Below are 24,368 nucleotides of genomic sequence, written 5' to 3' on the forward strand. Positions count from 1 at the left end.
AACTTATTGTTATAAATATGGTTAAGAGCTAATTGTCCATACTCCTTCCAAGTATGTGTTTTGAACAGATGGTAGTATTTCCTATGTACTTTGGCCTTATTCTGTTAGGGGTTCTCACTGATGGAATGGAAATGGAAGATCAATCTCAAGCCTTCCATCAATAACTTTCCACTGAGCCTCCACTGAAGCTTGCTGCAGGAAATCATAAACAGTGTTATTGAACTGGGCCACTAAGTAAATGAACATGTCCATAATGTACTCAAATGAATGGTTGAGCTGCTCCATATTTAGGGCAGAGGTCTGGTCAATAATATTCTTCAAGACTGTGACAAGGTTACGGTAGACAACATTGATTTTAATGAGCACTGCATCTAAATAGTCAGACTTGACAGAGTCAACAAGCTCCTGAGATTTCTCAACAATAGATTTTAGGGTATCACCCATTTTCACGAACATTGTGTCAAGACTCTCCATATGTTTCACAAAGTCCACCAGTTCATCAAAGATGCTCTTGAAAGCTAATTTGAGCTGATCCAAGATCTGGCCTCCAGTGATTGCATCACCAACTGGCATGCGCAATTTCACACTGCTGATCTGCTCAACAAAGGAATTATAGTAGACCTCCATGTTAGATGAGATAGTCTGGAGGGTCATATCTAGGAAAGCAGCAATGCTACTGGTCAGCCTTTTCAGGACCACAGGGAGAGTGGTCATCTCATCAGACCCAGGCAGTTTGAACTGGGTTTCTCTCAAGACCTTGACAACAGCATCCAGAAATACCTGGACAGACTTCTGGTACTGGACAATGATGTTCCTGAAGAAGATTGACAGCTGGCTTATTTGAGTGTCATAGTTAATTGCAGCATTATAGGCCTCGCTGATGTGGTTAACAACACAGTTCTTCAACTCTTCTATTTTGCTTGTAATCTGGTACTTGTCAGCAAATATCGTGAATGTAGAGATGATGGAAGGTAGTCTCATCTTGAGTTGATCAAGCATTACTTTGGGTGCCTCAATGTTGTAGGCAATATGCAGGTTCATCTTAGCAGCATCTTTAGGAGATGATCTGATGACCAACATGTCAACATCAACCTCTGGGGCAGACTGTTAAATAGAAGAAAATAAAACATTATTTTACCTATATTTACATTTTTAGATTTTTAGTTTTTCATCGTTTGAAAAAGGTCATACTCACAGGATAACGCCCATAGATTCTTGCAGTCATCTGAGATGGGATTCTGCCATTGAACTGAAGGCCCAGGAAGCCAGTTGATGGGGTAGATGCTGAGGCAGTGATACCATCTCTGCCAGCAGCATAACGAAGGTTCGCATCAGTGAAAGTAGGACTGGTGATGTCCACATTCAGGGTGTGGCGAGAGTAACTGTTAGAAAAAGAAAGCATTTCAAATATAAAGCCACGATTAATTCTTGACCTGATATTTAATATGAGAGAATCTGACTCATACAGACATAAATGGCCAATGATCAAAAACCAAGGTAAAGAAAAACAAACTCATTTACCTGTCGTCAGCCTGACGCTTTTTCCTAAAATGTGCAGAAAAGGAATTAATACTTCAAACTTTGATGATCAGAAGTAATTATTCAACATATATTGCAAAACAAATGCATAGTATTACCTTAAGGCTTGGGTAATGACATGATTGACATCCATGGTCATGTCAGCATGTCTCAGGACAACTTTGCTGACCATGTTCAGAGCGTCACTCTCAACGTTTACAGTTGTAGAAGCTATTGAAGGAAATCTTTTGTAAGACTTAATGCTCAACAATGCTTGCAAAATAAAACAGATAAATGTGTTAGGGGAATTTGATCAACTCACCATCCATGTCATATTCAAAGAGCACAATGACAGAGGTGGCAGAAGACTTTACGGTGACATTGAAGACAGGAGCATCACCCTCTACTTCTGCTGCCAGGTTTGTGGTGTACAGTGGGCTGACAAACTTGCCATTGGCAGAAATCTTCTGTTTCGCGCCTGTCACCTGAGCAACGGTTTTCTCAAAGAGGCTGAAGTCACCCAGGCTGCTTGGCTGAGACATATCAATCTCAATATCGGCAGAGAAGGAAGAGATTGGGGCAAGATCAATGGTAACGTGTACAACATGTTTCCCGTTGGTGTTGAAATTGAACAAGTTTGCCTCGTTGTTGCTAGTATATTTCAGCACTGCATGTACACGTTTAAGGGAGGCTTCTACAGCAAGATTCTCATTTACATCCATGCCAATAACTTTGGTGGTGCCTTGGTTCAGCTTGGCATCAGCAATAATCTTGGAAGTGGAGCGTATGCCATCATTATTCAGATACAGATTAATGTCACTATCCACGACTCCCAAAAGTAGATAGTCTTCAAACAATGTGCCATCCATGTTGGCCTTTGTAGATGACTCCATGGAAAAATACTCAAAGCTTCCCTCCAGCTTCAGACTGTGGTCAGCCTCTGCCTTTCCAACAGCATTGATCACAGGGAGGTTGATATCTCCCTTCATTCTCAAGGAGGAGACAGCATTTGCTTTGGTTTTAGTGTCTGCAACCAAATTTTGATTTGCCTCCAGGTGGAGTATAGGCAGGACAATCTTTCCAACAGTAGCCACAGAAAGAGCAGTTTCAAAAGTCTCAGTACTCATACTGATGGTGCTGTCATGAGTGCCTTCAATGTGAGAATTTTCAAGGGACAGGGAATTGGCCAACTTGATTCCTCTCTTGGTGGTCAGACTAGTGGTACCATCAAGTTTGGCTTTTAGACCCGCAAACACAGAGCCTGTGGTAGCTCCCAGACGGAACACAAGATCATCCTCAGCATACAGTCCAGCATTGACATTCAGATTAATGATGGCAGACTTGAAGGACATCTCAGTGATCAGATTACCCACAGAGGGAATCTGGATCAGACCCATCATATCAACAAGGGGGGCAGCCTGGCTTCTCTGGTAAACAATCTTGGCATTCACGTTCACTGACTGCTCAGTGGTAGTCAAAATGTTATCCAGTCCAGTCTGCTCATACAAGCTCAGAACACTGATAGCTGGAGTCTTGAAGTCAACAAAAGGCAGGTCTATCTCAGGAATGTTGATGTGCAATGTCAAGAAGTCAAGGTTGGCCCTACTTTCCATTGCAACAAAGACGGCAGCTTCATTTTCATCAATGTCAACAGTGAAGTTGTAGAACATTTTGTACTCATTAAGACGAGCCAGACTTACAGTGTTCATCTTTTGGCTGTTAGGTTTGAAAGTGGCTGAGTAATCATTCTGCAGATCTATCTTAGCAATCAGAGTTTCAAAAATGTTGACCTTGGTATTTCCTTTGTTTTGCAATTCAAAGATAAACTCAACAGGACGGACTAAAATGTTGATTCCATTGGACAGGACTCCACTGACTCGACCAACCAGTTCTGTGTCATGGTTTGCTTTCAGCTCAGCCTTCATATCATAAAGGTTGGCATGTCCAGATGCCAAAACAAGACTGTTCTTAATGACTGGTGAATCTGCCTCATTGCGGATATTAAACTTGACGTAGGAAAGGGAGCCAGATTCAGCAGTAATTTGCTGTTTCATCTTTAAGAAGGTTGAGTGTGTGTCACCTGAGAAAGTTAGCGTGGAAATGCTGGGAGTGAGTGACATTTGCAAGTTGCTCTTGTGTGTGCCATCCTCAGCATTGCATTTGCCAGTGCCTGAATTGTCAACTGTTAGAGTGAGGGTGTAGCCATCTTGGCGAGCAATTGCTTTCTGAGTTCCAGTGACCTCACTCCTGAGATTGAACATTGGAAGGTCCACTACATGATTGTAAGTTGTATCAAGAGAGGCAGACATTCCTTCTTCCATAGCAATAAAGGCTGTGTTCATTATGTTAGCAGTGTAAGGTGAAGTGATAACCTTAATTGTAGTTTTGCCTTGGGCCTGGGCTGATGGACCATAGAGAGTTACAGATGCCTGATGTTCAACACTGAGAGCAAGATGGTTGAACTTCAGAGTCTCTGCAAGAACAACACGACTCATTTTTGGGATTGCAATACGAGCAGTGGAATCAAGTTTGTAATTAAGAATTTCAAAACTTGGAGATGTGGCCTGGGATGTAAGGAATCCAGTGAATTGAGGCGTCATTTCACTTTCAGTGGAGTTCTGGAACTCAGCAGAAGTCTTGATGTTGTAGATGGGAGTTTGGAATTTGATCTCGCCATAGAGTTTACCAAAGCATGGGACCATGATCTGATTTGGAATGGTTGGCAGTGTGATCTCAGGAAGCTGAAGAGACATGACAAGCTTTTCTACGGGAACTTGTGGGATGACAGGGAATGAGATCTCAGGAAGGTTGATATCTGGGAAGGTCATATTAGGCATAGAAGGAAGATAGTTCATTGTGAGGTCTCCAAAGAAAGCATCCAAATCAGGTATTTTGACAATGAAATCAAAAAGTTCAATGATTCTCTGCTTAATGTCATCAAAAGAAATTGTGGTGGCTTTCACAGTATAGAGGCCAAGGATGGTGAACTCAGGGATGCCCAGCTGTGTTGGGATTTCAAACTGTTCAAGCTCATCCATGCTGAACTTCACAGTGGGCACAACAAGGTCAGTGAGAGGAACGATGAAGGATGGTGTATTCAACTCAGCTTTCTTAAGTTCAATAATCAGCCCTTCAATGATCTGCTGAATCTCGCTGAAAATTTGTTCAGGTACAACGTCCTTAATCATCTCAATAATCATCTCAACTATATCGGTGAAGATTTCACTTACCAGACTGAAGACTATAGTGGAGGTTGCTAGTGAGTCCAGATAAGAGTCAATCAGCGCTTTGACATCCGGATCTGTAATTGTCTGATTCATAAATTCAGCAAATGTCTTAATGCTGCCAAACACAACACGGTCAATGATGTCCTTTACAGATTTAATCATTTCTGCAGCTTTAATTTCTCTCAGGTTTTCCATTAAGCCTTTGACAGAAGATAATGCAAGGTTGACAAAATCTCTTGTGGCCTCAAGTTTCTGGGGGATTTCAAAACTCCTGATCAGCTCATTCACAGAAACTGTGTAATCAGCAATAATTTGATTTGCATATTCCACAAATTCATTATAATCCAATGTCCTCAGCTTTTCCGTAAGTGTTTCAATATACACATTCAGCTGTTGAATCATATCATCAACCTCGGTTGTTTTCAAATAGTTAATAGCACCCTGAAAGACTTCCATGAATTTGGTAGGGATGTCTGCGTCCTTCACCATGTTCACCACAGCCCTGATAGTTTCCTCAATTTTGAACTGCTTGATGAGCTCAACAGCCTTTTCCAAGACAGCCTCAACTTTTTTGTCAACCTCAAACTCAAACTCAATCAACTCCCTCATCTTGGCATAGACTGTGTTGATGTTACCTAGGATGTCAAGGTCCTCAATAATTTCCTTCATTAAATCTATTACATCGCTGAAAATCTCTGTGATCTCTGTGATCTCACTCACTCCTTCCTCAATTATATCTTGGATGAATGAAATTAAGTCCCTTAAATCAGCAACACATTGTTGCATGTCAAAGTGCTTGATCATGTGTTTAATATCCCTCATGATTGACTTTAGGTTGGCCTTGAAACCATACTTGGCATCAATATCACGCAGGAATGCAATGCTGCTGCCACTGAGCTTGTCCAAATTAATCTGTTCGATAACCTCCGTCATGGTATCAATCACATGTACAACCATTGCCTTGATGTCATACTCCTCATTAATGGCATTCAGCTGTTCCTGGATCTTCTGAATGAGGGTTTCTGGCAGGGTGCTACTAACAAAAATCTCTTTTACCATACCAGCAAAGTGTTGGATGTAAAGAGTAAGACCAGCCAACAGGTTTTCAACAGTCACCTTCAGGTTCCTCAAAGATGCTTCCACATCCTCCATGGAAATTACATAATCCTGGGTAAGATCACTGAAATACTGCTTCAGCTGAACAACCTTGTCTTCGATATTCAGTTCAGAAACAAAGTCGCTTACATACTGGGGAAGAGCTTCTAGTTTAGCCTTTATCTCATCATTGTTGATGTAGTCATGCAATACCTCTGCAACATGCACAACAACACCCTTGATGGTTTCCAAGAATGCAGGTAGATTTTCAATCAGAGGGAACTGAATAATTTGACTGTCTGTGTTCTTGTCATACTTGACAAAGGAAGAGATGGTGAATTGCTGGTTCTCCGTGGATTCTGCATTGAGCATGTTTGTGAGGATGGTACCAGAAACCTCAATTCCAGTTCTCTCAGCAGTGTTGTAAACACTGATGTCCTGATTAAAGGCATGCTCATTCATCTTAGACTTCATTCTAAAACTGGTCTTCTGCTCTGGGAGTGACAGAACAGTGTCCATCTTGTTATCAAATGTGGTCTCAAGAGCAAAGCCGGTGTCTAGCTGCTGGTTTATTGATGCTCTGCATTCATGTGAGGTAGCAAAAGCCAGGGGTTGTGCTTTAAGGAGGAACTTGCCATAAAGCTGGGCACTATGCTTTCCATACATGGTCATGTCTCCATCAGCATTGAAAATGGCACCAAGGTTGAAATCGAAAGGAACAATGCTGCAACGGATGGTGTGGTCAAAGCGCATTGGCTGTGAGTTGAAGCGGGCGTCATTGGTGATCCTGGCAGCAAGACCGACAACCTCAAGCTCAGTTTTGTGGCTCATGTGTGTTCCCAAGAGTTTTCCAGTGGTGCTGCATTTTGCATTTGCCATCATATCAGCATAATTTACCTGATAGGTGTGCTTGATCTCTTCGTCACCATAGATGGCTTTCAGGCTTCCAGTCAGGTCCATCTTGTAGAGCTCTGCCTGCAGCTGAGCCTCATTAATGAAGCTGGCCGCCAGAAGGTTCAGATTGTTTTTAACATTTGCAGAGGCAGTGTAGGGTTTCATGTCGACAGTGATATCATGAGTGTAAGTGGCATACTCACTGGCGGTGGCTTCAGCCTTTGAGTTGAAGTCAAGGCTAGAAAGAGTGATGGTCAGAGTATTGGCATTATCAACCTTGATGTCACGCATTGCAGCCTTGTTGGTAATGGATAGAGAAGCCATTGAAGCATCAAGTCCAGCGTTAAAGGTGTTTTCCAAGGACAGGGGGCTCTGGAGGGTGGTTGTTCCACTTGTGGTCAAACCGTCCTTGTTCATTTTCAGGGTAGCCTTGTGAGTAGCCTCATTCTCAAGGAGCTTCATGGTGGCATCGCTGTTCACTGCCAGACCATTGACATCAAAAGAGGCAGTCAAAAGAGAGTAAACACGGTTTTCAGAGTGGTCTGCATTTGTCTCCATTCTCATGAGGACTTCACCAGCACCAGCAGAGGATTCAGCCTGGTTACGGATCTTTATACCAAGAGCAAGGGCATTTGCATCACATTTCAGTGACAGCTTGCTGTCTTTGAAGGAAAGCTCAGCAACATGGGTCAAGGTGTCTTCAAAGGCATTGGTGTTAGACACAACTGACAATTCACCATTGGCAAGAGATGCTGCAATTTTGTTCTGGACCTTACCAATTGTGGAGTCAAACTGAACAGTAGTATCAATATTTGCTTCTGGCCTGAATGGGAAGATGGTGAATGACTGGGTTGAAATGGTCTTGCCATACATGGGTCCAGCCGTTACCGTTCCCTCGTATTTGCTATCAGCAGAAATTTCTTCAGTGTTGATTCCAGTCATGCAAGTGTGCTCTAGTGTAATATGAAGACCCAATGGGCTTGTGGCTTCAATCTTGCTGCCTGATTTCAAATAGATTTTGTCTGTGATGGTTACATCCTCAACAATATTAACCGTGGCTTCGAGGAATTTATGTGCCAAAGAGCTTTTCAATTCGGCCTTGATGGAATCAGTGGTGGCCAACATTCCAGAGCCTACATGAAGCACAAAAGAAGAACATATGATTTATAGCTTGATAACAGATATATTTTTCATTGTAATACTGGAACCAAAATGAATTCACATATTTTAACATCAGTATGAGTTGAAAAGTGTAACTGAAAACTGTTGTACATAGAGTGAACAACGCATAATTTGAATGATATTTATTATTAAATACCTTTAATATTTATTGAGAGGATGTCAAGTGGGGAGGTTCCTGTCACATCAAACTTAGCTGAGTAGCTTGGTGTTTCCACAACATCTGTCCCAGCAGCCATTGAGGCTTCCATGTCATAAAGGTTGCTCTTCATCAGAGTTGACATCTCGGCTTTTCCAAAAAGAGGAATGGACAAAGTAAAGCTCTCGGGCACAACAAGGTCTGGGATGGGAATTTCCATGGAGACGATCTCCAGTCCAAACTCAGGTAGAGACACGGCAGGTGTGGTCAAAGCTGGTGGGAAGTGAAGCTCTTCTCTTGACTTTCCTCCAAGAAGTAGAGGGATATTAATGGTGAAGTGCTCGTTGTTGAAATAGTAGACAGCCTTTGTCTCACTGTTATAAGGACAAAAGTAAAATGCATAAATATTTTGTAAAATAAAGCAAGTGACTTTAAACATTCACCTCAGTTGTTCTCACTTACGTATTCAGGAACAGTGTCTCTGGCAGGGAAATCTCAGGCATATCAGGCACTCTGAAGTTCTGAATGTAAGGTAACTCAGCACCGTACTTTTCCATGTAGTTGTTTCCTGCCTAAGAAAACAATAACCAGTATTTTATTAATTCTTAACATTAAAAATCAGAACATAAGAGAAACTGTGAATACTTTTTAAATTGAGGATTCATACCTCCACAAACTTCTTGAAGATGTGACGGACTTTCATGTCAGTCTGCCCCACCTGCATGTCAAGAAGTTGGTTGCCATACTCAGCAGTTTGCAAGCTGGTGGTGTTAGTGTTCACTTCAGACTTGAACGCAACCTCAAATTTGCTGTCATCTGCAACAATAGAGAACAATGAATGGAATCCAAAAACATGAGGTAATATTCCTTTCATCCCCCGAATTTTAACCATAATTCTTAAATCCCAGATGTAGCTCAATTCAGGATGTGAACCAGGTTTATATAAAACTGTCAAAAAAGTCATCAACTATTCAATCAATTTGCATGTAATATGCTAGAAAATAACTGGAAAATTACCATATTTCATTGCGATTTTCTGCTCAAAGTGTGCAGCCATGATCTTGATTTCACTCTCAAGCTCCAATTCTAATTCCTCATGACGTTTCATGTTGGCTGTGATGGTGGCATCAGCATTGATTGAGGGGACAAGAAGTTGGACTTGCAGCATACCCTCCTTCATGGCCTTCAGACTGAAAAATGTGGCAGTGAGTTAGCTGTCAATTGTAAGGATGACATTAATGCTAATGAGGATTTATGGTTGATTTCTTACTTGGCACGGCCAACAAGAGAGAGCTGAGGGATGTTCTTGTTAATGAGGTCAAGAGAAATAGAGTGAGTTCCTTTGCCCTTGATGTTTCCATCAACAACACCCAGCCTGAGTCCAGCCTCCACATCGTAGTCAGGGATTTGGATGTCAGCTGTGATGACATTCTTTCTTCTGTTATACTTCACGATTGCTCTGGCTTCAGTGGGCTCTGAACCTGTTGTTGACCAACAAATATATTAATATTACATCACTCTGTAAACCTTTTTGGCCACTTGAGCCACTAAGAAGACAGAAAGGGGTATCATACTGTTCATATTTACCTTCAGCCCTCAGGACAAACTTCACAGAGTCAACCTTGTGCCGGCCCTCTTCTCCCTCTCTGAGGAGCTCATAGGCAACAGTGGCGGTGTACTCAGCGACTTCACCAGTAGGATGGAGTTCCACAGCAAATCTATTTAGATAATTCAGATAATTAGCCAATATTGATAAGTAATTAATTTTTTTAAAGAAAATGATACGCTGGTGGTTTGGAAAGTCTTGCTCACTGGCTGTCTCCAGTGATGGGGAAGTAGGGGGATGTCTCCTGAGAATAGGCATCAATGTACTGCAGAGCAGTGCAGTATTTCATTCCAGCGAAGAAAGGAGTGCACTCATGCACATCAACCTTGTCCATCACCATAGGGGGGATGGTCTTCACCTCTGATCCAGTCACTGCCACCAGGGTGTTTCTAAATGTTAAATGTATAAAAGTTAGAATGCAGCTTAAGTTGTTTTCATCAAAATGTAGAAAAATTTAAATCCAAGATATAAAATACCCTAAATTACTTCCTGCCTGTTGCGTTTTCCAAAAGTTCTATTTAGACTTACGTCATTTTGATGAGCTTAATTGGAGTTGTTGGAGCAGGGATGGTCAGCTTAATATTGTCACGTGCCATGGAGATCTTAGCCCTGAGCCCACTTTCATGGAAAAAGTTGCTGTGCATCTCTAATCCAGAGTTGACATATTCAGGGATGTAGGAGCCAATTTGAGATACAAACTCAATGCTAGCGGAGGGCATGAAGGTCACTTCACTCTGTGTGGACACATAGGAGACATGTAAAGAGTTGTGTTGATGCTATTCATTGTGAAACAAATATTGCTGGAATTTAAACACATTTATGGATTATTACCATGTCACGAGCAACCTGAAGTCCACCCTTGATACCAGGGCTGAAAGTACCAGACATTGTAATCCTCAGAGGCACACCAGTGACAGTAGGCAGGAAGAATTCATTGTCCATGAAGATGTAGTGGGCAAAGATTGTGTTGTCAGCCTTGGTCATCAGTGCCATCATGATCTGTGGCAAATAAAGATACACATGGGACATTTAAATCATAGACAAGGACATACTAAATGAAATGATTCTTTGATTGTCAACTATGCTCTTAAAAACAGGTCCTTACATCAGTTGGGAACATTTTGAACATGCTGTCAAACATCATGGCAGCAGAGTAGGCCATCTCCTCCATTTCGTTGGTCCTCAGATATCCCAGCTCATTTCCCAAAAGTCTCAGATAAACCATTGCCTCTGGAGACTGTGCCGCCTTCAATTCCCTCACGAGTTTGTTGAGGTTGCGTCCGATCTCCCTCATCAGGTTCTGGGAGGCCTAAACATAGATGTTAACACTTTCTTAGAATCATTTTCCTTTACTGAAACATTGATCATCTTGATTACAGTTGTTTTCGTCATGTGTACAAAACAGATTGGTCTGAGTACCTGTCTCTTCATCCTGTCCTTCTTCAGATCAGGGAGCATGTTCTGCAGGATCTCATTGACACTGAGTGGCATATTATCAGATACAAAGTACATTGTCTTCAGGGCGGTGTCGGGGAAGAAGCCATTCTTTCCAAAGAGGGCATCAACGGTTGGCTCAAATCCTTTTCCCTCCATACCAATCTGTAAAGGTGATACATTTTTCACTGTCACAAATCAGCTTCCTGAAAAATTGTTTCAAATCACAATTTGGATGGAAAAAGCTCAAAATATTGACCTCCATCATGTCGATCTCATAGCCAAATGCCTTCAGAGTCATTTCAAGCATGACCTCCTTGGGCAGATAACTGGTATCCTCAAAGATCATGTTGCCCTCCACAGATCCGATCTTGTAGTTGCGAGAGAACTTGGTGGGGTCCATTGTGGCACCGACCTCATTACCCAGCAGCGCACCTTGAATCTTCTCTCTCAGTCTGTTAAAAAATAATCAAATATTACTGTTAAATGTCTGATGGTGATCAAATCGTACTTACCATGTAGTAAAACAACAAATTTAAGAAATATAAATATACATTTTAAACTTATTTTCACTTACTCTTGAGTCTCTGGCTCAGTTGAGGACAAAATGTTGGTAATGTGGGAGATCACAAAGCTCTTGACTTGTTTGTCCTGCTCATTGGGCAAGGCATCAGCCAGCTGGGCCAGTTCAGTGCTCTGGGGGTCCTTCATAAGTACCAGATATGCAGCAATACGCTTTTGCATGGGGCTGGTGCTGTCCAAAAGTACCTGCATGAGAATCGCTCTGCCCTGTGACCAATACACATCAATTAAATGAGTATACAGTAATAATTATTCCGATTTTATTATTTTCAAACCTTTGAAATAGTTTAACTTGCCTCTTCAGGGACGGGAGTCAGCCTGAACACTTGGATGGCAGCCTGCTGCACAGCCAGGGAAGCAGTAGGTTGGTTCACACACTGGATCACAGCAGATCCGAGTGCGGGGCCAGCAGGTACCAGAGCTGGAGCCATGTTTCCAACAACCTGGAATCAAAGGACACATTGATATTGGGCTCCTTGGTGTTGGCAATCATTTAAATTGAGACTAATAAGGAAGGTTACCCACTCTCAATGTCAAGAAAGTGTTGTCCTTATCACCAGAACAGTCACCCAACTGGGCAGCCATGAATTCAGCAACAGAGTGAATCTCGGGGATCAGCTTTCCCTCAGCTTTGTAAAACCTGTTGGAAAAATATATATTTACAATAAAATGCCTGCATACCCTTTTTGCATAAAAAGGGGAAATGTTTGCTGATGTATGATGTTAAATTCAGATATTAAATCTTGACTCATGATTAACTTCACTCACCTCTTGACAACATTGCTCAGGGCATACATGATGGGCTTGCTGGGCTTGTATTTGGCCATCTCGAGCATGTCATTGATCAGGAGGGCAGAGGGATTGGATATGAGTCCCATCGCGAAGACACCGGCATCTACCTCGAGTGAGGAGCCGTCAAAAGTCCTGAGGATCTGCATGATGGCGCTGCTGCACTCAGGGGTTCCACACTGGGCCAGAACCTGATAGGTCAGGAGACGGGACACAACAAGAGCCTCAGGAATGCTGGTGCTCAGGGTCTCAGTCTTCATTCCACGGACCATGGTGACTAGCTTGTGGAAGAGGTGGGCCCTCTTCTCACCCTCAGTCTCGGGCAGAGTGGCCAGTTCTCTCAGGAGGTTGAGAGCTGCATCTTTATCCTGGATAACACTCTTATCCTCGACAGTGTCCATGTGAAGACCCTTGACAATGTCACCTGTGATACACAAGCAACATGGTTATAATGCCTTAATCTTACCTTTAGTGACCTTATTAAAATAATTAACTCTATATCAAAAGTATACAAGTCAAACAAAGGGCTTACTGTGTTCAAAGACTCTGTCATTGTGAGGAGAGACCTGCACTAAAGTCAGTTCTTGCTTTCCAACATTGGTAACTCCATATTCTCCACTGTAGGAAAAAATACATGCTTAAAAATACTGTTTATGCCTTGTTCAACAAATATCAGTATATACACTGTTATGAGCATTCTATCGTCAAATAGAAGGTCGGATTTACTTGTGAGAGTAGGGAATGATGATGTGATTCTCTGTGCAGGACCCAGAGGTCATGTGTTTCTTCTCATTGTCAAACTTGTAGTTGCAGGTCTGGGAGCTTCTGACCATCTGGGCAAGAGGGTAGTGCTGAAAATAGACAAATAATCATATTAATGCAGTGAATGGAAGTAAAAGAGTAGAATAGTTGGAGCTGTACTTCCCAGATACCACTTGTCAATTAAATATACTTTGTGTTGCAGTTGAATCTGTTTTAGCCTTTTCTAACATTGTTGCTACAACAGCTCAGATTAACGAATACAAAAGTTACTCTTGCTGCTTTCACAAGCATAATATTCCTATTTGTGCACTATGGGGATTTTGATCCAAGACTAGATGTATAGGACAGTAAATGGGACAAGTGTAAAAGCTTACATGAATTAGTTATTGATTTAATCAACTTTTGAAGATGTGTCTGAATGTTCATGTTGTTACCACGGACAATTGGATCTTACCATGCCAGAGATAAGTGCCAGTGGGCTGGTGTGATCTCTCAATGGGACAAATTTGTCACATCTGGACAGGTCCCTCTTCAGGCTGATGTCAGTTGCAATGTCCTCTCTAGCGTTTATAGTGTAAGAGGTCTTGCACTTGCCGTGAATTGTAGGCTGAAATAGAAGATCCGGGGAGAAACAATTTTAAGCATTGTTTACTTTGAAGTGGGTACAAAAACATGCAGATTTTATAGCATTTTCTTGGTTAATTAAAGTACTGTACCATGTTTTTGTTCTTGTCTTCTTCCAGCAGAGGCACAGCCAGGGCAGAGATGATAGCCCTCTTGATGTTCAAAATGGTTGTTGTCTCACCGTCCTCAGGGTACAGCTTCACATCGTACACACCCTCAACCACAACCTTCAGAGGATACCTAAAAAAAGAAGAAGTGATATTTGAGCTTGATTATCAGTGCAAATCCTCCAAAAATATTTGATTTAAGGGATTTTTTATAAAGTAACATACTTCTCCATCTCAGCAGCAAAGGCATCAGAGCTTGGTGCTTGACCGAACACAGGGCTTCCATCTGCGTCCATGTAAACCACCTCACTCAGGGTACAGCCAGTGGTGCGGACGATGAAACTGCAAGTCTGAGGTACTTCAATTTCAACCTGTGAGAAAGGGTAAATGTTTCTTTTTTTTAATCGCACTCTGACAAATTTAAGATAGAAAAAGAAAAATCAGATGACGAAAATGATTGCGAAAGATCTTTCTCGCACCTTGCAAGAGGCCCTGGGTCCGTTTTTGAGCTGTGAGGCTCCGTTGATGGCATTCAAAGATACAGCTTCATATTCATATTCATACTTGTGTAGGGTCTTGTACCTTTCAGCCACTAGAAGAGAAAATCAATGTGACGAAGAGATTTTGGATGCAAAGGCCATCTTTTTCTACTCCTGAAAACAAATAGTCAATATGTTGACTGTATGTCAACACAACAATGTTACTTATTAACTCACGCAGGCAGGTCGGCTGATCTTCATCTTGAGCAACTGTTAAGAAAACACATACTTTATTATTTAGTAACTGTAATTCAACTGACTACAACTACCACTACTGTTACTACACTAATCCATAGGTCCTCGCTCATAATATTATTATACCATGTCTCCACACAGGTGGGTAATATTTTACATGAATGACACATTTTTTAATTATATTTTTAAAGTTTATTATAATGTACTTTCAACCATGGCATTCTTCTGTCTAAGTTGTCTACATTCAGTTGTTTTAAACAATCAAATTTGCTTTGAGAGCATTACTAATTTTAGTTTTTTTCAAATTTCAATTCAAAATAGTTTTCAAGTGTTTAGTGGGTCTAGCCCAAGAGCATCTTTCCAGACATATCCCAGAACAGGACAGTAACTAGGAGCTCGGTGAATGGCAACTGTAAAATACGACACGGTAGATCTAAATTTGGAGAATCATCTTTCTCCATCAAGGGCTGTCAACTCTAGAGCACATTGCTAACTGAAATCAAATTAATTCAACACATAATTAATAAAGAGTTGGCTAAAAGCAAACCAGAGCTATAGCCAGTGTATGCTTATTGCACTTTAAATTAAATAAAAGGTGTATGTGTATTGTTGAATCGTGGTATTTATTTGTATTGGTGCATTTTATGATTGTGATATCTTTATATTTTACATTTGCAGCACATGAAAATCCCCACAAGGGACATGAGTTGAAAATGAGCAAAAGCTATTAACTGCAGAACATCAGTGTAATGCTCTGTGTTGGAGCTTTGTTAAATTGCATTGTCCCTGTCATATGAAATTAATTGAAATTGAAATACTTGGTAAAGGAATGCAAAACAATTGAGGATTTAATTATTTGCAGCAAAAGTTAATAACCACATAGCAAATAAAAAATAAAACCATTACAGTGTTAAACTACGTACTACTTTAAATGTTACGTCCAATGCTCAAAGAAATGCTTTCTACGAAGTACTTACAAGCCAAGGCAAATGTGCCGAGGAGCAGCAAAAGGCAGAGCTGTGGATCCCTCATGATGGGTTTGTTGAAGCTCTCTCCCTTGTTATTGGCGAGTACTCAGACGAGACTGATTTCTTAGCTTCAGCTCGGGGCTTTTATACCCTCAGCTGGGCTCTATCAGGGGGACTGGGAGGCACAGACGGTGCTTTGAACGCTCAAAGTTCACCCCACCCTCCTGTGTGGAGGGACAAAGGCACAAGGTTTATTGAGGGTCTCATTGCTCAAAGTGTCCAATCCTGTTAAATCTTCAAAATGATCTATTTTGGCTGCATTAATGCTGCTTTTTATGGATATTTAAATGCACGTAAGACATTGGATGAGATATATTGATCGATTAAAGCACATTAAAGCTTAGCCTCATCAGATACTGCTGGTTTTATATTACTTCTGTCTAATATAAGTGCGCTAACCACAAAGAGCAGTTGTGTGGTCACAAGGCTTCTACTTTTTTCAGACATATCTAGGCCCATTTTTTGGCATTCATAAAAGAAGTGTTGCAGTCGGTTGAATAAGCCATTCATGTATTAAAGAATTATTGTATTTCCTGTGATTTCCTGTTATTGACTGTGAAGATTCACATGACAAAGGGTTAGATTAAAGGAGTCTGCCTTGACTTAAATATGTGGGTAGAATATTTCACATTTCAAAAATAAGGGAAAGTTTATATCTGTGAACTTCTGCTGTAACAATGCAATGCAATGAAGGTAACAAGCTAACAGCTTGAGTGTGAATTGGGTCAATGATACACTCATTAGTGACCACTGAGTGATCAAGGCGTGCTCCAAACACACAGTCTCCCTAGATGTGAAAAAGATGATTAACTTGTCACTTACTTTACCTGTCAATGGTATTGACCAATAAAACAAACCAAATTCAGCATTTGGTCCTTTATGTAAATGTTGTATTAGTCCTTTATTGTTTGTTTGATAATTTCTTTTACTGGTTTATTTAACAGGGAAACTGCACATTAATAAACATTGCTGTTAATACACCAGAGTTACGAAAAACGTTATCTGTAATGTTTACAATATTTCATTAATATCTTTATGTACTTTTATTAAACACATACTACACACATTATAACTGTAATCACAGTTTAAAATAGGAATGTGGCTAGTTTTAATAGTTAAAATATTTGTAGTTGTAGTACTTACAGTGTAGTACCTGGTAAAAGAGTTAGACGATTGTTGTTCTGCTTCCACTGCCACAAGCCAAACTGAAAACAGTGAAAACATTTGCTGAGCATCAATATGGTTTGGATGATGACCTTTGATACAAAGATTCAAATGTTAACCCAGAGTTTGATATGGGACGGCAGGTACAGCAAACGCAGCAAATAAACAGCAATAACTTTGAATTTGCTGAAGTATTTTCATTTTATTTGAACTATTTTATTGTTTAGTTTATTTTACATAACTACATTTGGTGGTCTGATGCAATATCCATCGGGACCTTTTAAAAAGTTTGTTAGATACTGACAGTGTTTACATTGTGGGACATGTACACAGAGAGAGTCCAAAGGGAGCTTGTGTCTCTTTCGACTTTTGGCTGACGTTTTAGTACATCGTATTCATTATACAATATATTATTACATTATATTTATATGTTCATGTATTTATATAAATGTAGCTTTAGATTAGATGTAAAAGCAATATTTTTTGCCAAAAGACAAGTGTAATCGAGTCTTGAGGTTTATTCCGCCAAGCCTCATTGCAGTTGAACAATGCATGCTCCATGCTCTCAAGGGTCCCAGGGGTCTCATAGGAGATGACACTTTGAGGGAATACTTATTAAAATAGATGCTAGCACACAATTTTACTACTTGCTTTTGAAAAATGGCCTTTTGTTTTTGATATTTTATCTCAAATTTATTTAAATGGTAACTTCAGTATTATTTCAACCTTGCCCCTATTTTCCAATGTTTTTGTGCCCAAGTGACTGATGGGGACAACAATTATCATCATTAATGGGAAAATAGCATCCAGGGTAAAAAATACAGTGTCTCGCTCACAGTGTTCATCACTACATCACTTACAACCTAACTTCACTAAGTGTGTACGAACAAATGATATGTTCGGTAAATTTATATCAGTTATCGGCTTATAAAGTCTTAATAATAACCTGCATTTGCATTGAACTTTCTACTGACTAACTATCAGTAAAATCTTTAAATAAATTCTGAATTTTGGTCGCCAGTTAAAATTCTAGCTGCAGCATTTTGAGCACACCTGAGATGTGACATTGATTTTTGACTAAGGCAAGTTTAGTGATACATATAATCTGTATAGAAGATGAGGAAGGAGAATGAAGAGTCAGAGAAGATAGTGAAGAAACATCACTACCTCCAGTGAGCTGATCACATACATTTTAATCTTGGTAATCTTTGTCAAAAGAAATGGTAAAATGGCGCATAATTCCTGTTGAGGCCCACGAGCCAGAGTGATTATCAACTATGTGACCCACATAACAGGAGACAGACATGTGCAATCTGAAGGCACTCTTGCCTCATCAATAGTCATAAAGGTCAACTCTTCAATCAACGTTGAGCACTGGTTACATTTTCCAAGTGCTATTCAACTTTATTTTTTATCTACGTCCTGTTAAGTAGTCTTAAAAGTACATATGCTTTCTGAAAATGCATGATCAAAGTGCACGATAACTTTAACTCACGACAGTTTGAAAGAGATGCAGCCGTGCAGATATTATCACCGGCATGCTTTGCTGGTTATCTGTCGTCTCCATAATCAGATTTCGCAAGCCCACTATTTGGATTGTTGTGCTGAGTGGTATGCCAAACCTGCAAACACAAGCTTTGTCTCATTACATAAGCTTTGAGTGCTGCGTCTTTAGCAAGATTGTCAAAACTATTAAAGTGGGTTGCACGTGTTTATTTTTGCAAACCTATAAATTAAGTAGCCCTTTAAATCACAGTTAGAATAGAAATAGCATTTATTACATTTTATTTAATCAAGACTGCACAATAACACATTAACACATTAACACATTGGTTTAAAATGCATTCCTATTTAAAATACAATCTGTATCATTTTACTCCTAAAAAGTATTAACATATTAATTAATGTCTCGATTAATTAATGTCTTGAAGGGGGGAAAGATACACAAAAAGAGAGGGTGAATTATAACTACATAATATCCAATTATAATTTCATGAATCAAGGGAATCATGGGAGGGGGTTAAATGGAGGTTGGAGAATAATTCATAATACACTGCAAAGAAATGTAATGTGAAAGCTTTGGGTCGGGCAAAGCACACCAATCTGCTTATTTTGGATTTTTCTTTTTTTGTATTCTTCACACCATTTCTTTTTTGTATTTTATTCCAAGTCACGATGTGAATGTAAATGTCTGTTAATTTTGTTTGCATAATATTATTGCCTTTGTGAATATTGTGAATGTTTTATGCAACATCTACACAATATTTCAGTTACTTGATCTTCATAATGTAATGTCTCCCTCATAATGAATGCAAAAAGTGAAAAAGCACAAATCTGCAACACGGCTAACTGCATCACACAGCTTGCAGTTTATTCTCCAAAAGTTTACTGACCTACGGTATTCGTCAATCTGGTTCAACAAACATTGGCTGAAAGTCCAGACACAATGAAGTCATGCACAGGGTAGCACTGTGTCATGAATCACCATGTTCCTCAAAGTTATATTGTCCTTGCGCCGTATCTGTAACTGACAGATAGCCCTTGAGAACCAAACCTGATAAAACGGCCCCATTCTATAAGACAGATCAAAGTTTACCACCTACCACGCAGCATAGAGAATGCATGATTGCACACATACATGAACATTTCACATGTACAGGAGTACTTCAATATTGCATTATTAGAGTACCTTATGCTGCATGGGTATTTATTTGATTTTACGGACAAAAATCACAAAATAAAACACTGAATATAGTACACACTGCATGAATTTGCACGACTTATCAATGGTAGGTGAGGAGTTTTTTTATTTGATGTAATGGCCTGACTTATAATGCAGGGTTAAGACAAAAGGACTTCCCAAAGCTTTGATACAAATTCAGCATAGAAAAGACTGCACAAAGGTTTAAAGACAATTAGTTTATTCAGAAGTTTGATCAGATGTTAACACAATAGGCCCAGAGGAGATCTGCCTTTGCTTAGTAGAGCCTGTTCCTATATTCTCTAGAAAGACAAGCAGAGTATAGATCACCAACTGCACGTAGATTTAGTCGACAAAATGTTTTTCCAGATTACACTTACCCCGTCTTACTCCTTTCATCTCTTGCGGTCTGGAGTAAATCTGGGGTGTAGGTTGCACACACTGGCCTCGGCACAAACCATCCAATTGGCTGTTTTCGTCACAAATCACTGCATCACAGTGGATATAGATCTGCAGACAGAAGGGTTTATTACACAGGGCTACATGCAGCTGTACCATGCAGTGTGGCCAATACACACTTAATTTGGTTACAACAGTCCCACTTTACCTCGTCTTTCAGAACCACCTCTTCTTTAGTGAAGGTGAACATCTTTATAGAGAAGCGTTTGATGTGGGATGGGACAAAAACCCTGGCGTCGCTCACAACAGGATGGAAAATGGTCACATAGCGATCATCAGGATTCTCACAGCTGGGGAGGGAATAAAACCAGCTTCTGAATGCTTTTTGTTAAACCCATGACATTTGGATTATGTTTTAGGGATAGTCACAAATTGCTTTCAATAAAGAGAAAAGCTGAAGGTGCACAAAGTTGTATGCTGCCATTTACCCATCCACAATGATATCCCAGAGAGGCAGAGACATCCTGTCATCATAAAGTGTAGCCCAACACTTCTCCACGATGAGCTCCAAATTTGGGTCAGTAGACTCAATCAGCTCCATCTCAAAATACAGAGGCTCCCTCAGATATTTTACAACTGGATAATCTTCTGCTTGGTAGAATACATCGTATGATGAATCTGGAAGGAGTCACATTAGTAAAAGGCATGGACCAGCCAGACTGTGTAGAGTCTTGCAAAAACAAAATAGGCGTTTAATAAAGTCACCCTTACCTTGTGCTAGCCTCATTTGCACCATCAGCTGCCCTGAGCCGATCTCTGCTGTGGGTTCATAGCTTCTTGGTTTAGAGCTGAATGAGACAGTCTGAGTCTCATTGACCATGTAGTAGCAGGAAACGGTCTGCCTATGGGAGGAAGATACACTGAAGGTGTTGACCTCTCACTAGACTGTATGTCAGAATAAAAGATTGGCAGAGTCCCTTTACCTGTACTCTGGATCAACCGGCGATGTGGAGGCTACTCTTTTGTTGTAATACAGGCCAATCTCATTTTCATACAGCATGTAGTGGTCAAAGAACTAAAAAAAGAAAGTGAGGCATTATAAGGTTTGACAAAATAATTTGTAGATTTAAGGTGAACCAACACTTACTGTTCTAGTGGTTCCACAGGAATCAACACTGAAAGAGAAGTATGCAGAGAGTTCGTCACTGAACGCCGGTTTGCAGGACTGGTCCTTCAGGGTCAGCCTACTTGGGCTGAGATTGGGCACAGATTCCACCTTCACTGCCATAGCGGTCATGGTTCCATTGGGGTAGCACACTGAGGGTAGAGGTGGTAAGGGTGATGAAAATATCCTACAATCCCAATCAGCAGAAATACTGCCATTTTTTATGTCTTACTGGTTGTTGTAAAGGGGAAGGTGCAGGACAGGTAGAGATCAGAAAGCACCCAGTTGTTGATGGGATCCAACAGAACCAAGTCAACTCTGGTTCTGACAGAATCCGAGGCTATCAGCTGCAAGACAAAAGTGAAGTTACCCAGTGCAGCAAGTTTAAGAGATTTTATTGTTAGACATACCTCGAATGCTGTGTCCTTGGCAGTGTATGGCAGTACGAGGCTAAAGTGTGTGCTGTTTCCTTGGAAATTGTATTCCTCAGCCATCTCAGCTGTCAGCACTCGAGGGCCAACCATGGCTTTGAAATTGTGGCCTCGATATCCGTATTTTACACCGATGTAAAACTGATTCTGGTCACAAGTGCCAGTGATGGTGGGTAGCTCTAAAAGCAGAGAAACATTCATTAACTATTTGAATGAGCAACTTTCTCTCCCTTTGGTGTTAAGGGGAGACACCCAATATTAATTGAAACATTCTCCTATTCTCCATTGGGTCAAAGCAATTAACTAATACCGTGAAAAGCAAAAGCATGATAGCTCACCAACATCCTGATGCGATGCCTGCAACTCGACTGGGTGGGTAAACGGAGTTTCTTCAGGCAGGATGATAAACCCAAAGATCAGAGGGAGGCCGTAGAATGTAACCAAGCGGTCAGGATTCTGCAGATAGAAACAGCTCAGTTATGTATTTGAAACACTGCCATGCAGAGCAAATAAGATGGCACAGATTAGCTTTCTGCATTTATAATTTCACATACATGTTTCAGGACTACATCCGAATCGAAGGGTACTGAAAGAGAGAAGCTCTTGGTTCCATTGGGGTGGTTGTGCTCCTGGACAGTGAAGCCTCTGGCATTGCTCTCCTCAACAGTGAGAACCCCAGTGGAGAAGGTGATGGTCCTCAGTACCACATCATGAAGAAAGGTGCCCAAGACACCGCTGAACACTCTGACCTCTGGACCAGTATCTGAGGCACAGGAAGAGACAGGTTTGTAGCCTTCTCCTCGAGCCCGAGATTCTGTTGTCTGCTGGAGAATGTGACTTACTTTCGTGGAAGTGGGGAGGTTGCGGCATAAGAGGGGTGGTAATGGGGAACAAAACCTTGTATCTGATCTCATCTTGGGCGTCAGTGGTCCTCCACAGTACCTCAAGCATGGGCGCAACACTGTAGGTGATGTGGTACTGGTAATCTGGGGCATGGCTCTGCAATTATTGATGACATTTTAATAAAACATGCAGAGACGAGTGACTCTTGCATTTCTAATGTGGAAGACCTCCCAACCTTGAAGTGACCATCAGGCGAGCCCACTGGGATCTCAATGACGATGTGATGGCGTGTGGTGGACAGTGTGTAACCCCGTGCGGCCATCTGAGATCCATCAAGCCTCTTCCCATTGATACCCATGTGCATTTCTAAGACTTCAAAGTTGCCATCCAACAGCGGTGTCACACGGCGAGGTACATGCCAAGAGATTACATTGTTGATGAAGAGGACGCCACCTGTAAATGATAAAGCAACTGTTGACGCAACTGTGACAACCAAATGTTGACAGTGTCAACCAAATGTTAACAGTGTCCAGCCACTGATCGCTCGAGACTTACCTGTGGGACAAGCAGCTGCCAGGTTCACCACATTCAGACCATGCGGTGCCTGATAGTAGGCGCTCACCCTGAAAACTTCCATGGGGACTCCACCCACCTAAAAGATGTCAGGTTTAAAGTCATGCTTTTAATGCCAAGTAAAATGCAAAACACTGGAGCGGAGTGTTGCTTACCTCCTCTGAATAAGTCTTTGCTGTATTGTACAGGGATCGCATAACCAGACGGGTCGAGGTCACCATGGCACCATAGCCAGCTTGTTCAGCCTCACTAAGCACCATTGACACTGGTTCTGGGGTGTAGAATGTCAACTTCAAGATACCATGTGCTGCCTCAGAGGCCTATAGGGAAGGGAAGAATGAGTAATTTCCTCCGTTTGCGATAACAAATGTTGCAGGTTGAACAGCAAGTCCACCGCAACAGTGGAATTTTAACACGTACATCAGGAATGGCGTCAATATCTTTAACAGCTTGAGCCTGGCCCTTTGCATCAGGAGTAGTAATGTGGTTTGACACCTAAAACAAGAAATGGTGGTTTAATAGTTTGTTAAGACACTAGTTGGTAGAACCATTAATGTAAAGCAACCTACTTCAATGTAGTTCCTGTCACAGAGAATCTCTCTTGAGGCCCACTGAGTGTAGCTGCATGTCTGCATCACATCATGGGTAACCACGTCTGATTGAGTGTGGCCGTACATTCGGAGCCTTAAGCCAACATTAAAGGTCTGATCGTCCTACAAATGTAATGCATCAAATGAGAAGAGGTTCGGCATTAGTGGAGTCAAGAGCTGCAATCAAGCAATTTATTTAAGTAATTAATGAAAAAGGTCAAACATTTCCAGACACTTTTGTCCATTTAGCATTGTTAAATTGCCTAGTGTTAAGATATTATAAAGAGTCATTTCAAAAATTCACAGACCAAACATTAATTTAAGGGAGAGAAATACAGCCCTGAGATTTTTACATCACATTACAAACACTTTGTATCCTTAAAAAAAAAAAAAAAAAAAAAAAAAAATGCATGTAGAGGGAAATACTGACAATTACAGTTAAACACGGGAGGTTTTTCTTACTGGGGAATTATAATAAAATGTCTAATAAATTGAGCTCAAACACACTTTGTTGTCCACGTAGCAGCCGAGCAGAGACGAGTAGATTCTGGTGTTACCCCACGGGTCAGACTCCATGCTGTAGCCACACTGGGCAGCCAATCTGGGTGTTAACACAACATGCTGGGTGCCAACTGGGGGAGAGGGGGGGGGGGGGGGGGGGGGGGGGAGAAAGACAACCATGTCAGGACTTTACTCTCCTAGTAATAATAATAATCCTTTATTTTATATAGCGCTTTTCTAGGTACCCAAAGACGCTTTACAAGGATCCATGCACACCATTCGC

At 41.0% G+C, this 24,368-nt stretch overlaps 2 protein-coding genes across 2 annotated transcripts; both read right to left on the bottom strand.

Annotated features, from left to right (window-relative positions):
* Nucleotides 1-114: 114 nt before the first annotated feature.
* Nucleotides 115-15,722, bottom strand: apobb.1 (apolipoprotein Bb, tandem duplicate 1; the record flags this gene model as incomplete). Its single annotated transcript, XM_079291378.1, has 29 exons — nucleotides 115-1,104; nucleotides 1,196-1,382; nucleotides 1,522-1,545; nucleotides 1,638-1,749; nucleotides 1,841-7,867; nucleotides 8,053-8,426; nucleotides 8,515-8,624; nucleotides 8,720-8,868; nucleotides 9,070-9,242; nucleotides 9,323-9,533; nucleotides 9,640-9,770; nucleotides 9,865-10,047; nucleotides 10,187-10,392; nucleotides 10,490-10,657; nucleotides 10,764-10,967; nucleotides 11,078-11,257; nucleotides 11,352-11,547; nucleotides 11,670-11,881; nucleotides 11,971-12,117; nucleotides 12,200-12,314; nucleotides 12,443-12,887; nucleotides 12,996-13,081; nucleotides 13,190-13,314; nucleotides 13,680-13,832; nucleotides 13,942-14,089; nucleotides 14,182-14,327; nucleotides 14,436-14,548; nucleotides 14,673-14,705; nucleotides 15,668-15,722. The coding sequence occupies 29 exons, from the start codon at nucleotides 15,720-15,722 to the stop codon at nucleotides 115-117; spliced, it is 11,403 nt and encodes a 3,800-aa protein (XP_079147504.1).
* Nucleotides 15,723-15,810: 88 nt separating this feature from the next.
* Nucleotides 15,811-24,160, bottom strand: LOC306793524 (uncharacterized protein; the record flags this gene model as incomplete). Its single annotated transcript, XM_079291167.1, has 16 exons — nucleotides 15,811-15,882; nucleotides 20,191-20,332; nucleotides 20,471-20,660; nucleotides 20,754-20,884; nucleotides 20,966-21,057; nucleotides 21,130-21,299; nucleotides 21,380-21,494; nucleotides 21,558-21,757; nucleotides 21,917-22,034; nucleotides 22,166-22,341; nucleotides 22,421-22,577; nucleotides 22,657-22,874; nucleotides 22,977-23,073; nucleotides 23,150-23,314; nucleotides 23,415-23,489; nucleotides 24,092-24,160. 16 exons carry the CDS (start codon nucleotides 24,158-24,160, stop codon nucleotides 15,811-15,813), a joined length of 2,187 nt encoding a protein of 728 aa, XP_079147293.1.
* Between the last annotated feature and the right edge of the window lie 208 nt (nucleotides 24,161-24,368).

The sequence above is a fragment of the Melanostigma gelatinosum genome (assembly GCF_949748355.1).
Source record: "Melanostigma gelatinosum genome assembly, chromosome: 19".
NCBI classification, from domain to species: domain Eukaryota; kingdom Metazoa; phylum Chordata; class Actinopteri; order Perciformes; family Zoarcidae; genus Melanostigma; species Melanostigma gelatinosum.